The 12,182-nt window shown below is 52.9% G+C and overlaps 4 protein-coding genes across 4 annotated transcripts; 2 read left to right on the forward strand and 2 right to left on the reverse strand.

Moving 5' to 3' along the window:
• Window positions 1-5,648: 5,648 nt before the first annotated feature.
• Window positions 5,649-6,851, reverse strand: SETTUDRAFT_82225 (uncharacterized protein; the record flags this gene model as incomplete). The annotated part of the gene is made up of 1 exon (XM_008023187.1): window positions 5,649-6,851. A coding segment is annotated over one exon (1,203 nt), but the record flags the coding sequence as incomplete, so codon positions are not given.
• Window positions 6,852-7,315: 464 nt separating this feature from the next.
• On the forward strand, window positions 7,316-8,071 carry SETTUDRAFT_36489 (uncharacterized protein; the record flags this gene model as incomplete). The annotated part of the gene is made up of 2 exons (XM_008023118.1): window positions 7,316-7,573; window positions 7,637-8,071. The coding sequence occupies 2 exons, from the start codon at window positions 7,316-7,318 to the stop codon at window positions 8,069-8,071; spliced, it is 693 nt and encodes a 230-aa protein (XP_008021309.1).
• Window positions 8,072-8,527: 456 nt separating this feature from the next.
• Window positions 8,528-9,644, reverse strand: SETTUDRAFT_102184 (uncharacterized protein; the record flags this gene model as incomplete). Its single annotated transcript, XM_008023481.1, has 3 exons — window positions 8,528-8,912; window positions 8,971-9,536; window positions 9,597-9,644. 3 exons carry the CDS (start codon window positions 9,642-9,644, stop codon window positions 8,528-8,530), a joined length of 999 nt encoding a protein of 332 aa, XP_008021672.1.
• Window positions 9,645-10,703: 1,059 nt separating this feature from the next.
• Window positions 10,704-12,017, forward strand: SETTUDRAFT_166854 (uncharacterized protein). Its single transcript, XM_008023482.1, has 2 exons — window positions 10,704-11,063; window positions 11,112-12,017. The coding sequence occupies exons 1-2, from the start codon at window positions 10,944-10,946 to the stop codon at window positions 11,763-11,765; spliced, it is 774 nt and encodes a 257-aa protein (XP_008021673.1). The 5' UTR covers window positions 10,704-10,943; the 3' UTR covers window positions 11,766-12,017.
• Window positions 12,018-12,182: the final 165 nt, after the last annotated feature.

Below are 12,182 nucleotides of genomic sequence, written 5' to 3' on the forward strand. Positions count from 1 at the left end.
CGTCTCGTCTGTCCAGATGACATTCTTCCAGTCTTCTAATGTCCAGTCCTTATGATCAAGCGCCCACTTAAGACGAGCACTCCTCATCTCCTGTGTCAGTCCAGGCTTCCTCGTCGGCTTGGTCTTTCTGTATCCTGCTTCTCTTAATACTCTCCAGACTGTAGTGCGTGATATATTGACTCCTTGAAGACTGAGAGCACCAGCAACGTCAGCGCAGCTCTTCTCTCGTCCGTATCTATCACGTCGTACTTGTTGGATTATCTGCTCCTTTACCTTATCCGTCTGCTTTGAAGGTCGGCCAGAGCGAGGGGCGTCTTGTACGTGCTCTGGGAGGATCTTAAGAGGGAGAACGTTTGGCTCGAAACCAGCCTCAATAGCTCTACTATAGATACGATTGACCGTACGAGGATGAACACCAGTAAGTTCAGAGATCTGTGATGTAGACTTGCCAACAGAAGGTGACTTTAACGCCACAATTAAGGTGCGGGTGTAAGGATCAGTATTAGGAGACATTGTAACGATAGATACAGACAAATCGTACAGCTACTCAGCTCAAAGGTGGGAGTTGCGCCAAGAAGAGTTATGCCGAAGCGCCGAGATTAGCGTGGGACAAAACTTTTGTGAGGCACCTCCGTAGTGTATAGGCTTTACTTAGTTGCTTACTTGGTTACTTACTTCGTTTGGGCTGGACCCTGATTACCGTCGTCGAGACCCTGAGTTGGGTATGCGTGCATGGCTCGGCATAACTGGTCTCGCAACTGACACCCGGAAATGCGGCCTGCCTGTTGTTCCCTGTCTGCTTACTGACAGCCTGAAGTCTAGATACACGCATCCATACACACATACAGTGCGTCACACACATCTTCTCGTACGATTTAGCTGCGATTACTTGTACCAGTACAGTGCTAACAGTTGGTTGGCTAGCTAGCCAAGTAGCATGAACAAGCTCGGCCCACAGCGGAACACCACCACCACCACCTGTGATGTGATGAAGTTATGCGGACCCCTCGGCTGGCCGTGGGCGCACATCAGAAAAAAAAGCGGAGAAGTAAGACGGGCTGCCATGCATCTCACTCACTCAACACGTGCGTTGGGTTCTCGCTTGCCCACGGAACGAGACGATCTGCCTGCTGGTGTCAGTGCTGCTATTACTCCAACTGCGCCCCTTTCATTCCCCCTTCCCCAACCGACCCTGCATACATGAGAAGCCTTTTCCCGTGCCGCTCTCGCCTAACTGGATACGTAGTAACTCGCCAGCCCCCCCTGCCCCTACCTCGAGACAATAGCGCGCGCGCCCCGTTCCTCCGCCGCCTATTAACACGGGAAAAAAGGCAACTCTGCTATAGTAGCGGTTTTAAGACGAAGAAAAACGGGTTCAAATGACTAGCCGAGTTAGCAGCGCGCGCCTAAAACAGAGTGCTTACGTTGGAGTCTTATCATGTCTTTGCTTCCGACGGACGGTGAACATGCATTTGGAGCGAAGGGGAGGGAGGGGGGGGGTGGACCCAGCCGGCACATCAAACACCCTGACCACCGACCCCGGAACTATCTATGTGTATGTACATGTATGTAGTCAGTTCGTTAGCTAGTTAGTTAGTGTGTATGCTGCTAGTACGTACTGTAGTTTACTCGAACCTGGTTTTTTGTCTGGATACAGTACCCACGCACAAAAAAAAGACGCCCCGATGGCGGACCGAAAGCCAACTTAAATCAACTCGCCATGCGCATGCATACATGTAGGGACCCTCGAAAGGAAGCCAAAGAAGCGAATAAGAAGATCGTGGAGAAGCCGGAGAAAGGGCAGATCCCTTTACGCTTTTGACTTTTGCCCTTGCTAATGCTTGTCCTGGTAGCCACACACACACCCACCTTTTCCATACGAGGTCCCTGGGAGAAACAGAGAGAGAGAGAGAGAGTGGGGGGGGGAGAGGGTCCACATCAATTGGGCATGGTATGCCTTGCTAGTTAGAGTACAAACTGCTGGATCCGACATCAACTACTTGGGCACCTTACCATGACCATCTACTCACATACGTACTAACTCATTACCACAAGCCGATCGGAATCAAGAAGCCCCTCGCTCCGCTCTCTCTCTCTGGCTCGCGGCCTTTGCTCCCCACCCCACTCCCCCCCCCCATGCATGCCAGTAACTTCTCTAACAACAAATCTACTCGCTGCACCCCCCCCGCTAACCAACCACATACTTGCCGAAGCAAGTACGCATGGCGTAACCTAGGTAGTATATTCCCCCATCCATCCCCCCCCCTCTACGTGTCTGGTCTTGTTTAAACTCTCCGCCCCGCCCGCCCACATCCGACTACCTACCTAGTCCTCGTCCATGCTCATCCGAACACCTAGTCCTCGCTCGGATCCTTGGGGAAGAAGAGGGGAGGGGTTGGATGACTAGCTAATCAACTACTATACTACTTATCTATGTACGAACATGGATACACGCATGCAGTGTGATTGCTCTGCCCCACCAGGAAACGGGCCGAAAAGAGAGCGGCGGCGCACGTAGCAAGGCCCGTCTCCCTCCCTTCCTCCCTTCCCTTCCCTTCCCTTCCCATACCTTGCCTTGCCTTATCTTCCCCTTGGCTCGTCCATCCGCTTGTTCCTTCGCTCGCTCGCTCGCTCGTTTGCTCCGCCCATCTGCAAAGAATGATGATCCGCGCCCACTAGCCCATGTTCGCATGCATACCCATAGCCATACCAAGTCACTACCCAAGACTTTTCAACAACACTACTCTTTTACATGACTTGCACCTACTGACTCTTTGTTGCCCGCGAGACCAAAAAAAATTAGGTGACGCGTTCCATGTCTCTCTTTTTTATTTTTTTACTTACCCTTTTTTGCCCTTTTTTCCCTATATACATGCCCGCGCCGATGTACCACTAACCTACTAGGTATAGGACCCTTCTCAGCACAATCCATACACACATCACCCCCCCCCCCCCCCCCCCACCATGCCATCCCATGCCATCCCCCTCGCATCTCCACCGGCCATTCTGATAAAAAAACCCCCAAACTAATGTAGGTAAGCCAGCAAGCGCTGCAGTTGAGCGTTCCAGGCGTCTCTCTTTTTTCTCACATATCTCGTATCCGTAAGCACCAGCTTACTCTTGCTTCTCCGCGGCGACCCTGGACCCCTCTTTCCTAACGGTTTTCTCTCTGGCTTTTTAGGCCCTCTTCGTTGTTGTCGTCGCCGTCGCCGTCGGTAAGCCGTAGTCCGTCATCCGTGGCGGTCTGGAAGCACTGCGCGGAGATAGCATGGTTACGGGGGACGGCTCGGTGCATCGCTTGCATGTGCCGCGTTTGAGGTGTAGATGGAAAGGGGGGTGCGTGTGAGGGGGAGGGGGAGGGGGAGGGGGGGACCGTGTGCGCATATGCCGGTCTTGGGCGGCGAGCGACGGGTGCGGGGTGTGTGTGTGTGTGTGTGTGTGTGGTGTGGTGTGAGATGACTAGGGGCTGTGTCTATGCGAGGGGGGCAAAGTAAGAAAGGGAAATGCGCATTCTAGAGTGCGAGCGGGGGAGAGGCATTGGAGAAACAGGACAAGGCACGTAATCATCATCGTCATTATGTTGGAGGGGTTGGGGTATTCGCTCAGTCGGGGAGGCGAGGCGAAAGGCGGGTTGAGAAACGTGTATGAGATTGATGTGTGGCGCGTTTGAAGGGGCTATAGGCTGTGGGCTTTGATTGTGGTCGAGTCGAGCGTGGGAAATGTTTGTCGAGGTCGCGCGCGCATGCGAATCTGCCATGTCCTATGATGGGTGCCAAGCGCCAGGGTGGGTTTACATAAGACGTGTTATGCGCGAGCATTGGACATTATTACAACGAGCCAAGATGGGCTGAGTACAATATGTAGTAGTTGTACATGTATCATGCATAATTCCTCTTCTTTTCCAGACAATCCAGATAGAAACACAGGAGCTCCTCGACACATTCTCGCATCTCAAATTCCCCCCCCCCTCTCTCTCAAAACCCTGCGTGTCTCTTCCTCTTCCTCATCATGCACACCAAGGATAGGTAGATGCTCGACAGGGCTGTCAGAGCCCAGCCCACTGATTCTACCCTCCCTATCGTGTCCGGGAACTACCACCTGCACTGTTTCATTGTAAAAGTTTATTTTCTCTTCATCACCAGTATCCTCCTATCCCAATGCTGCGCGCGTATATATCATCTATGGGGTGACGGTGGGGTGACTGATGTGGAAACCCGGTCTATATGCATCATCTCTCAACCACGACAGTCGATGCAAGGTGCTTGGTAATCCTTAGTCAGCTCTTGATTGTTTTCACCGTGTGCACAGGGGCTGCAAACCTTAGTCCCTTCTGCTTTTGTCGTCTTCTCCGTGGAATGGCCAAGCGGACATGGAGATGGCTAAGGATTGGCATTTGTCAGAACCGGAAGCCCTGCTGGGGTTATGCCTGGTTTCCATTGGTTGCTATTTTGAATCATGGTAATGCAGTGCCAGGCATTCCAAGGAAGTATGCACAAGGAGAAGTGAAGGCGGTGCAGTGTAGTCCATTTCAACATGGGAGGACAATACGAGATCCTTGTTTGTTCTTGGCAGTGAAAACTGGAAAATGCGTGAGAGGAAAACAAAGAAGATCAATGTCAATAGATGTACCAACGCTGGCTGTGAATAGATTTCCCCAAGAGAGTCAGCCTCCATGTCTTCATGAGGGGATAGAGGACAAGCTACGGCTGGAAAATAAACTCCAAAATACGAAAGCGGTCCTCGTGCTTGCAGAAGTCTATTGCTCTTCGCAAAAATCAATTGTGTTACATGTCTGTCTACTTGTTCTGTCCAAGGTATAGATTATGGTACCTCACTGTTGTCATATGCTGTGTACTATTCTCTATTTGTGAACTTGCCAGGTGATTTGAGCCCGCTCGCCTTTGTTCATGTATTATTAGAAGTGATACCTAATTCTCCTTCGCGTAAAAAGATAAAATTACACTCTACTGTGTGAAAGTCGCTGCGTTAGCACGTCGAAATCACTTATAAATCACGTATGAAAGCAGCAAAGCAATTTGATTTCTACATATACGTCAAGAAGTAGTCTTTTCTTCTCACTGCCAAGTCCCCTGTCCCAACTCAGCTATGTAGAGAATGTGATTCTAGTCAATCACTTCGTCTCACCTAGCAGTCCTTGCAGATTTTCTCTTCTTCTTCAACTCCTTTTTCAATTCCTTCGCCTTCTTCCTCTTCTCTCCCCGTTTTCTCGCATTCACAGCCAACTTCTCCTTCTTCTCCTGCATTGTACGAGCATGGTAAGCTAGGCTACGCTGCACACGTGTAACAACAGTGGCAAGATTTGGTGGCCAGTCGCGTGTCGTGAGCTGTGGGTCAGAAAGAAGACGGGTAGTGTGCGAATGCAGTTTCTGGAGCGCAGACGTGAGGGGCGTGTCAGGCTGATCTGGGAAAGGCGCATTGAGCCTCTTTCGGTGAGGGTCAGGAAGTGGTCGGTAGCTTAGGCTAAATTTTTGGCTTTGTTCTTTTTCGTTGTTTTCTTCCTCTTCTGCTTGGGTGAGGGCTTGCTCGATTTCTAGTTCTTCCTTCCGATCAATTGCTTCTTTTTGTTCTGGTTGCATGTCTTCTTCAAATAGATGAGACGAGCTCTGGCCTCTGTTTTCCAATACAAAAGCTAGACCAAGAGAGTGTCGACCGTTATTGCTGTATGTGGTACCGGGTTCAGAAGTTTCTTCGATGCTGTCTGTCCAGAAAGTCTCTCCCTCGAACAACCTCTTTGCAGTCCTATACACTGCGCCAGTGACTGGGATGAGCTTGTTCTTTTCGTCCATGGTAGCGTTGACTTGCAGCCGCCCACTTCCATGCCCAATCGTAATAGCACCCTTCATCAATGGCTCAGGAGCTAGCATCTGCTCGACAATCGTACCAGGTAGGCGAGCCGCAACTGCTGTTGTCAAAGCTGCAGTTAAAGGTATAGCGCGATGGGGCTGTGTATCGGAGAGGAAGCGGAGGACAATGTCCATTTGCGATGACTGGAGTATTTCCCCTGATAGCACAGGATGGCTGGACGACTGAGATACAAGACCAATCTTGGGTATTGTACGGGGCACCTCATCTTCTGTTTTTGCGATCCCCATTGCCACTGCCGCAGCTTTCCGTATCTTTTCGAGCAGGCTGAGTTTATCTGTAAGCTTGTTGAAGTCGTTTGGGAGAATGGTACCATCCACGCCAACTTCGTCTGCGCGGATAAAGACAGCTGGGTTTGCTCCATCTACGCAGGACACCCTGTAGCCTGCAATGTTGTCTATGCGTTTGCCCGTGGGTAGCACTTTGCCGGTCTTGCTACCATATGGATTTTTGAAGTCTAGCTTGACCTTTGAGCCAGTCCCAGTCACTCCATCAATGCTGTAGTCGCCCAAAACAGCAGCCTGCGCTCCGACAACCTCAAAGGTAGAGTCTATCAACTTGCCAGTGTTGGTGTTTCGTATTTTGACTGTGAACTCTCCATCGCCCTGTGCGTAAAACCGTGATGGAAGGAGACCTGCATTGTATGCATAGGGACCGATAGCGCTGCTCATGTTCCCACAGTTGCCAGCAACATCCACTTCTTTGTTCTCAATGCCTAGTCCAACGAAAGTGTAGTCAATATCTGGTTCCTGCTCGTCCACATTTCGACGACCTTCCTCTTGAGCCTGTGCTTCTCGTGCAGTTTCCCGGGCTGCATCAATTCCACCATACCCCGTGCGAAAACGGATTCCTTTACTGTCGGTTGCAATTCTTTTCCCGTACGGTTCAACTAGACATATCTTGCTCAGACTCGATATGCCGGCTCCCATGCCATCAAGCTGGCGGCCGTAAGGATCACCACTCCCCATGAGCTGGCGGAAAATGGTCGGCCATTTTGCACGTTCTCTGGGCAGGTCTTGCGGTTGGATCATGACTGCCCGCGAGGTCCCTCCCCGATAATAGGCCGCCTTGATAGGCTTCTGCACGGATGCAGAGGGAGGAGCATCATGTCGAGAGACAAACGTGCGTATGCGCAGGGAGAAGATTGGCGAAGGACGCATTACGCATCATGACATTGATTCAATGTTGAGGGGATATGTCGGAAACTGGCATCTAAAATTGGATGGAGGCGAATGCTTGGAAAAGATCGACCTCGGGACGGATAGGTTTGGACATTGGACCCTGTATTTTCGGGTGCATTGGGCAAGCGCGTCACAGGTCCGAATTTTTCTCGAAGCGCTCCGACATCATCGCATCACACATCTATCCCGCACTTTTTCGCCGCACCGCCATCCCGCTGCCTTCGCCTGCATTTCATACACATTCGCACAAGATGCTGCAAAGAACCATTCTCCGCGCATCAAGACAACAGGCTGCCCGCCAAATACGGGCCTTTACGCCACTACGTCAGCAATCTCCCATCATCACACGAGCAGCAGCCACGCCTGCCATTAGATGGTACTCAGATGCTGCGCCGGCAAAGGAGGGCGAGGCAGCCGAGAAGAAGGAGGATGCGCCCGCAGAAAAGAACGAAGTGGCGCAATTGAAGGAGCAGCTGGAGAAGAAGGACAAGGAGATTGTCGACCTGAAGGTACGCTCCACCACTTGGGTTTAGACATTGGAGGGGCACACCAAGGCTGACAATGCCTAACAGGACAAATACCTACGCTCCGTCGCCGACTTCCGTAACCTCCAAGAGCGCACAAAGCGCGAAATACAAGGTGCAAAGGACTTTGCCATTCAGCGCTTTGCCCGCGACCTCGTAGAGTCGGTCGACAACCTCGACCGCGCCCTCGGCACCGTTCCCCAGGAGAAGCTCAAGTCGGACAACACCGACCTGATTGCCCTTCATGACGGCATCAAGATGACCGACAACATCCTCATAAACACGCTCAAGAAGCACGGCCTGGAGCGATTCGACCCCTCGGAGGCGGCAGAGAAGTTCGACCCCAACATCCACGAGGCGGTTTTCCAGGCCCCGCAGCCAGACAAGGAGGACGGCACTTGCTTCCATACACAGCAGAAAGGCTTCAAGCTCAACGGCAGGGTACTGCGACCAGCCAAGGTTGGCGTTGTAAAGAACGCATAAAGGCCATCTTTTCTCAAATCAAACACGGCGGGTTTGGAATGTTCTTCGCATCTGTATGACTATGTTGGCTCGGCTTGGCTCTTATTAAAAGAGCACGGTACATTTGGGAAAGGCGTTCTCTTCGTGTGCCACGCATGGGCTACACTTGAAGTTTCTCTTGGACATGTGTACATATATTCCCCTCTCACGCACTGGAAAAAGTTGAGCAACAACAAATGACGTAACTCGTGAGTTGCACTGTAATATTAGCTATGACGGATATGATTTCAAAAAAAAGAAAGAGCCCCGAAGGAGAGAGACATGGTCAATTTGACATTGCTGTTTCCGTCTCCAATTTGCCGGTCTGAAGAGTCTTGGGTGTTTCTGACGCCTATCCTTTTTTCAACGCCAGCCCATGCAATTGTTATACACCAAATTCAAGCGTCGTCTCTTCGATTTCTCGGAGTCGACGTATGCCTACCAGCCCTGGCCATAAGGCGTAGCACCATATGGCGTGGTTCCGCCTTGCGCCGCGCCACCCCATGAGCTGGCGCCGCCATAGCCTCCAGGGCCTCCTACAGGTGTGTAGCCTCCCGCATCGCCATAGCCTCCCCCGTTCAGCATGGGGCTTTGGGCGCCACCAAAATCCTCGGGGTCTCCAACGCCACCAGAAAGTTCTTTAAGGACTTCGGCGAGTTTGATTTGTAATCGTGAAATTCCTTTTGTGACAATCTGATCAGGCTCAATACCACCCACTGTCTCGACGTCGTAGAAGAAGCGCGTGGGCACGGCGTTGTAGTTGAAAGGCTCATCGGGGTTGGGTGGGCCGCCGTCGAGGTTGATACGGGCTTCGTCTTTGGGCCTGCGAGCATGCCGTTAGTTTGATGCTGTCCTCTTGATGTCACTAGAATCACACATACCACTCCTTCTCCGCATCTTCCTCGTGCCAGTAGTCCAAATGGTGCAGCTTGTTCGCAGGGTCGTACTCGAACCCAATGGCCGCACTAGGCGCCCATTTTGCGTGTTCCTTTGCAATACCCTTCTTCGCGATGCACTTCATGTTAATGGCCTGGCCCCGGCGTAGCTTCACGATGCAGCTGCCCGTGCCCTCGGAGTCGGTAATGACTGGTCGTCCCACCTCGTCATTTGGCGGCCTTGACTCGATGACCAGATCGCGCGCATACACCTTCATGACCTCGCTGCCTGTGCATTTTGCGTTGAGAGTCAGGACAACGCTGCAGTTGTCGCAGTAGCCTTCGCAGTCGCAGTCACGCGAATACAGCAGGTCATCTACGCCCTTTGAACACAAGGGGATGAGACCCAGGCGGTGGCACACAAACTCGTCGGCAAGAACCGATGTGTTGTCAAACACTTCAACGACATCGATGGCAAGGGTCGGGATCTCGGCGAGCATAACACGGCGCAGTGCATTTGCGGTTTCCAGGTTAAAGTTTTGGACAATGAAGTGTGCGCGCTGATTGTCCGCCTGTGCATGGCAGTGTTAGCTGAGCATGTCCACCTGACGTAGACAAAGCGGGCGGTGTACCTGGAGGAAGCGGACGTTTATCTGGCCGCCATCTGGATCGTAGTCCATCGCGTCGGCGTTTGGGTGAGAAGGAGGCTGAGGGGGTTACGAAACTTGGGCGGGGGCCGAGGCACCAAGGCGACTGGAATGGATGACGGAGAGGGACGTGTTGGCGTGTGTGGGGTGGTGTTGGCTAGGGTCGTCGTGCGCATACGGAGATTCTTTGAGGTGAGCGTGGAGGAAAGGCGCCTAAGCCCATTGCGGCTGGGACGACATGCGCCACATTTGCGCCACGTCTGCGCCACACGACAGCAAAGTGAGGCCCGCGGTTGGCTTGCAGCATTCGCATGGCTTGCTCTTTGGGGATGTTGTTTGTCTTAGATGCGCGGGATGGACAAGCTCAAGGCGCCGAGCCGGCGAGGGCTTGGGAAAGTACCATATCGGATGCGCAGGTATACCAAGATTCAATAGTGACAAAAGAAAAGGCACCAGCTCAGCACATATGCTCAGCCTGCGTGCGGACCTCGAGACGTTGGCGAGACAAGGCATGATGGTCAATCGGCCTTGTACACGAGATGCTTGAGACGCCTCTGGCCGACACGTACGCTTCAGGCCAGTCACGGGAAAAAGCCGCCGCGTGTGAGACACGAGAACTTGGTCGGCTGACAAAGCCCGTCATGCACGGAGTTCCCCAAGGCCATACCGCAAACTGAGCCGGTTGACGTTGGCAAATCCCCTCGTGGTTCCAGATTGCGCAGTCCCAACAGGCGATCAAATCTCTATCTATTACCTTGTCCAGTTGGACACGACCACGGCCTTAGCAGCATGTACGCTATGGAACGCGAGCAGGGATAGGCCCGACACCGACGGTTGGCTGAGTACTGGGACGACGGCAGACAGCGGAATGTGGGCCGAAGCAGACACTCGTAGACAATTCTCTCGTCTTTTGGGGGGCTGAGTTAAGGCGAGCATGCGGCCGCGAGGCTGTGGGCCTTGGTTTGGTCTCTGTGCGCGGTGATACTGACGGGCCAGATGCGATCAAAGACGCGTCCGTTGAGGTCCGGAGCCCCCTAGCAGCACAGGTCGGTGGGTGAGTAAGAAGACGGGGCAGTGCAAACAATGCCCAGTAATGGGACGTGGTCGCGGGAGTCGTGAGGGCCGAGTGCTGGGCTTGGCGGAGTGAGGCGGAGCACCGCTCGCTGGTGGCATGCGGAAGCTGGAGCCATCCGCCCACTGAGGGCGCCGTTTGATATAAGACGCGCCCTTTCACTGGATGGGCTGCTCGACAACTCGCTCCAGCCCACACAACAAAGCCCCAGAACATCTCTTCTGCACTCCGCATCCATGATCTCAACTATGCAACCCACCATGCCATCAACGCTGCGCTCTCGCGCATCGTCGGGGAGCAAGTCGCCACTTTCCCTCAACCTTTCAGACCTGCCACCGCTGGTCGAGCCCTCGCCGCCATCCAACACACTCATCATCACCGTAAGTAGCCTCGGCCTGGGCTGCCCCGACACTACTGACAAAAGCCAGAACCTGCTGTCGCCGGAAATCTTCCACCTATCCACCCTCACCGAGATCCGCGAAACCATCAACCAACATGCCAAGGTCCACACCTGGGCACCGCTCAAGTCCTTCCGTCGCATAGTAGTATCCTTCTTCGACACGGAATCTGCGATACAAGTACGCCAGGCTCTTGACGGCGAGCAGCTCATGGGCTTCCGCATCCGCGTCTACTTTGGTGTCAACACACCCATGAACCCGACGGATCAACACCTCGCACTTCCCAAGTCGGACCGACTATTCTTCATCTCACCACCGCCATCGCCACCTATGGGCTGGGAATCCAAGGAGGAAGATGCGCCCAACACGATTGTGCACCCCGAGGACCTCGCAGCAGCGCTCGCAAAGCTGCATGCAAACCCCGAGGCGTCGTCACCTACCAGCGAACACGGACCCAGCCCCATCACCAGGAGGCGGACGGGCAGCACGACTGTAGTCTACCACCCAGAAGACCATGGCGACTCGCCCAACCTTCCAGCTATTTCCGTCGAGGACACAACTGGCACACCTGAGCCCACGACACCTCTTGACACAATGGAAGGCATCGAGGGACCCATTGCTTCGCAAAAGGCACAAGGCATAACCATCAGCACTGCAAGGCCACCTGTCGAGCTTATGCATTAAGACGTTCTGCCGCTTTATACCCCTCACTCTTTATTTCTGTTGTTCTGTTACAAAAAGCACTGCATGTGTACATGGTTGTTTAAGCAAGGCACGGCTTCGGCGTTTGTGGTTTATAGGACTGGGCAATACTCGGGTTTGAAGTGTTCAATGTATGGCATTTGGAATGGAAACGAACTGCGGCTGCGCGTTAGATAGCGTAGCACTCGGGATCTGCATGAGCTACAGTCCCTCTGAAATGAGATGAATACGTTTGATCTTCGACTGCTTTGTTGTTTGAAGTTACGAGTGAAGATGACGCAATAGGCCTTGATTCGAACTGATTTGACATTTCGCCTTGCACTGTGGCTTTTCTATCAAATAGCTAATGCGATCGCTGGTGTTTTGTCGCCTGCAGTGTTGAAGCTGGAGTGCTCGCAA

The sequence above is a fragment of the Exserohilum turcica genome (genome assembly GCF_000359705.1).
Source record: "Exserohilum turcica Et28A unplaced genomic scaffold SETTUscaffold_10, whole genome shotgun sequence".
NCBI classification, from domain to species: domain Eukaryota; kingdom Fungi; phylum Ascomycota; class Dothideomycetes; order Pleosporales; family Pleosporaceae; genus Exserohilum; species Exserohilum turcicum.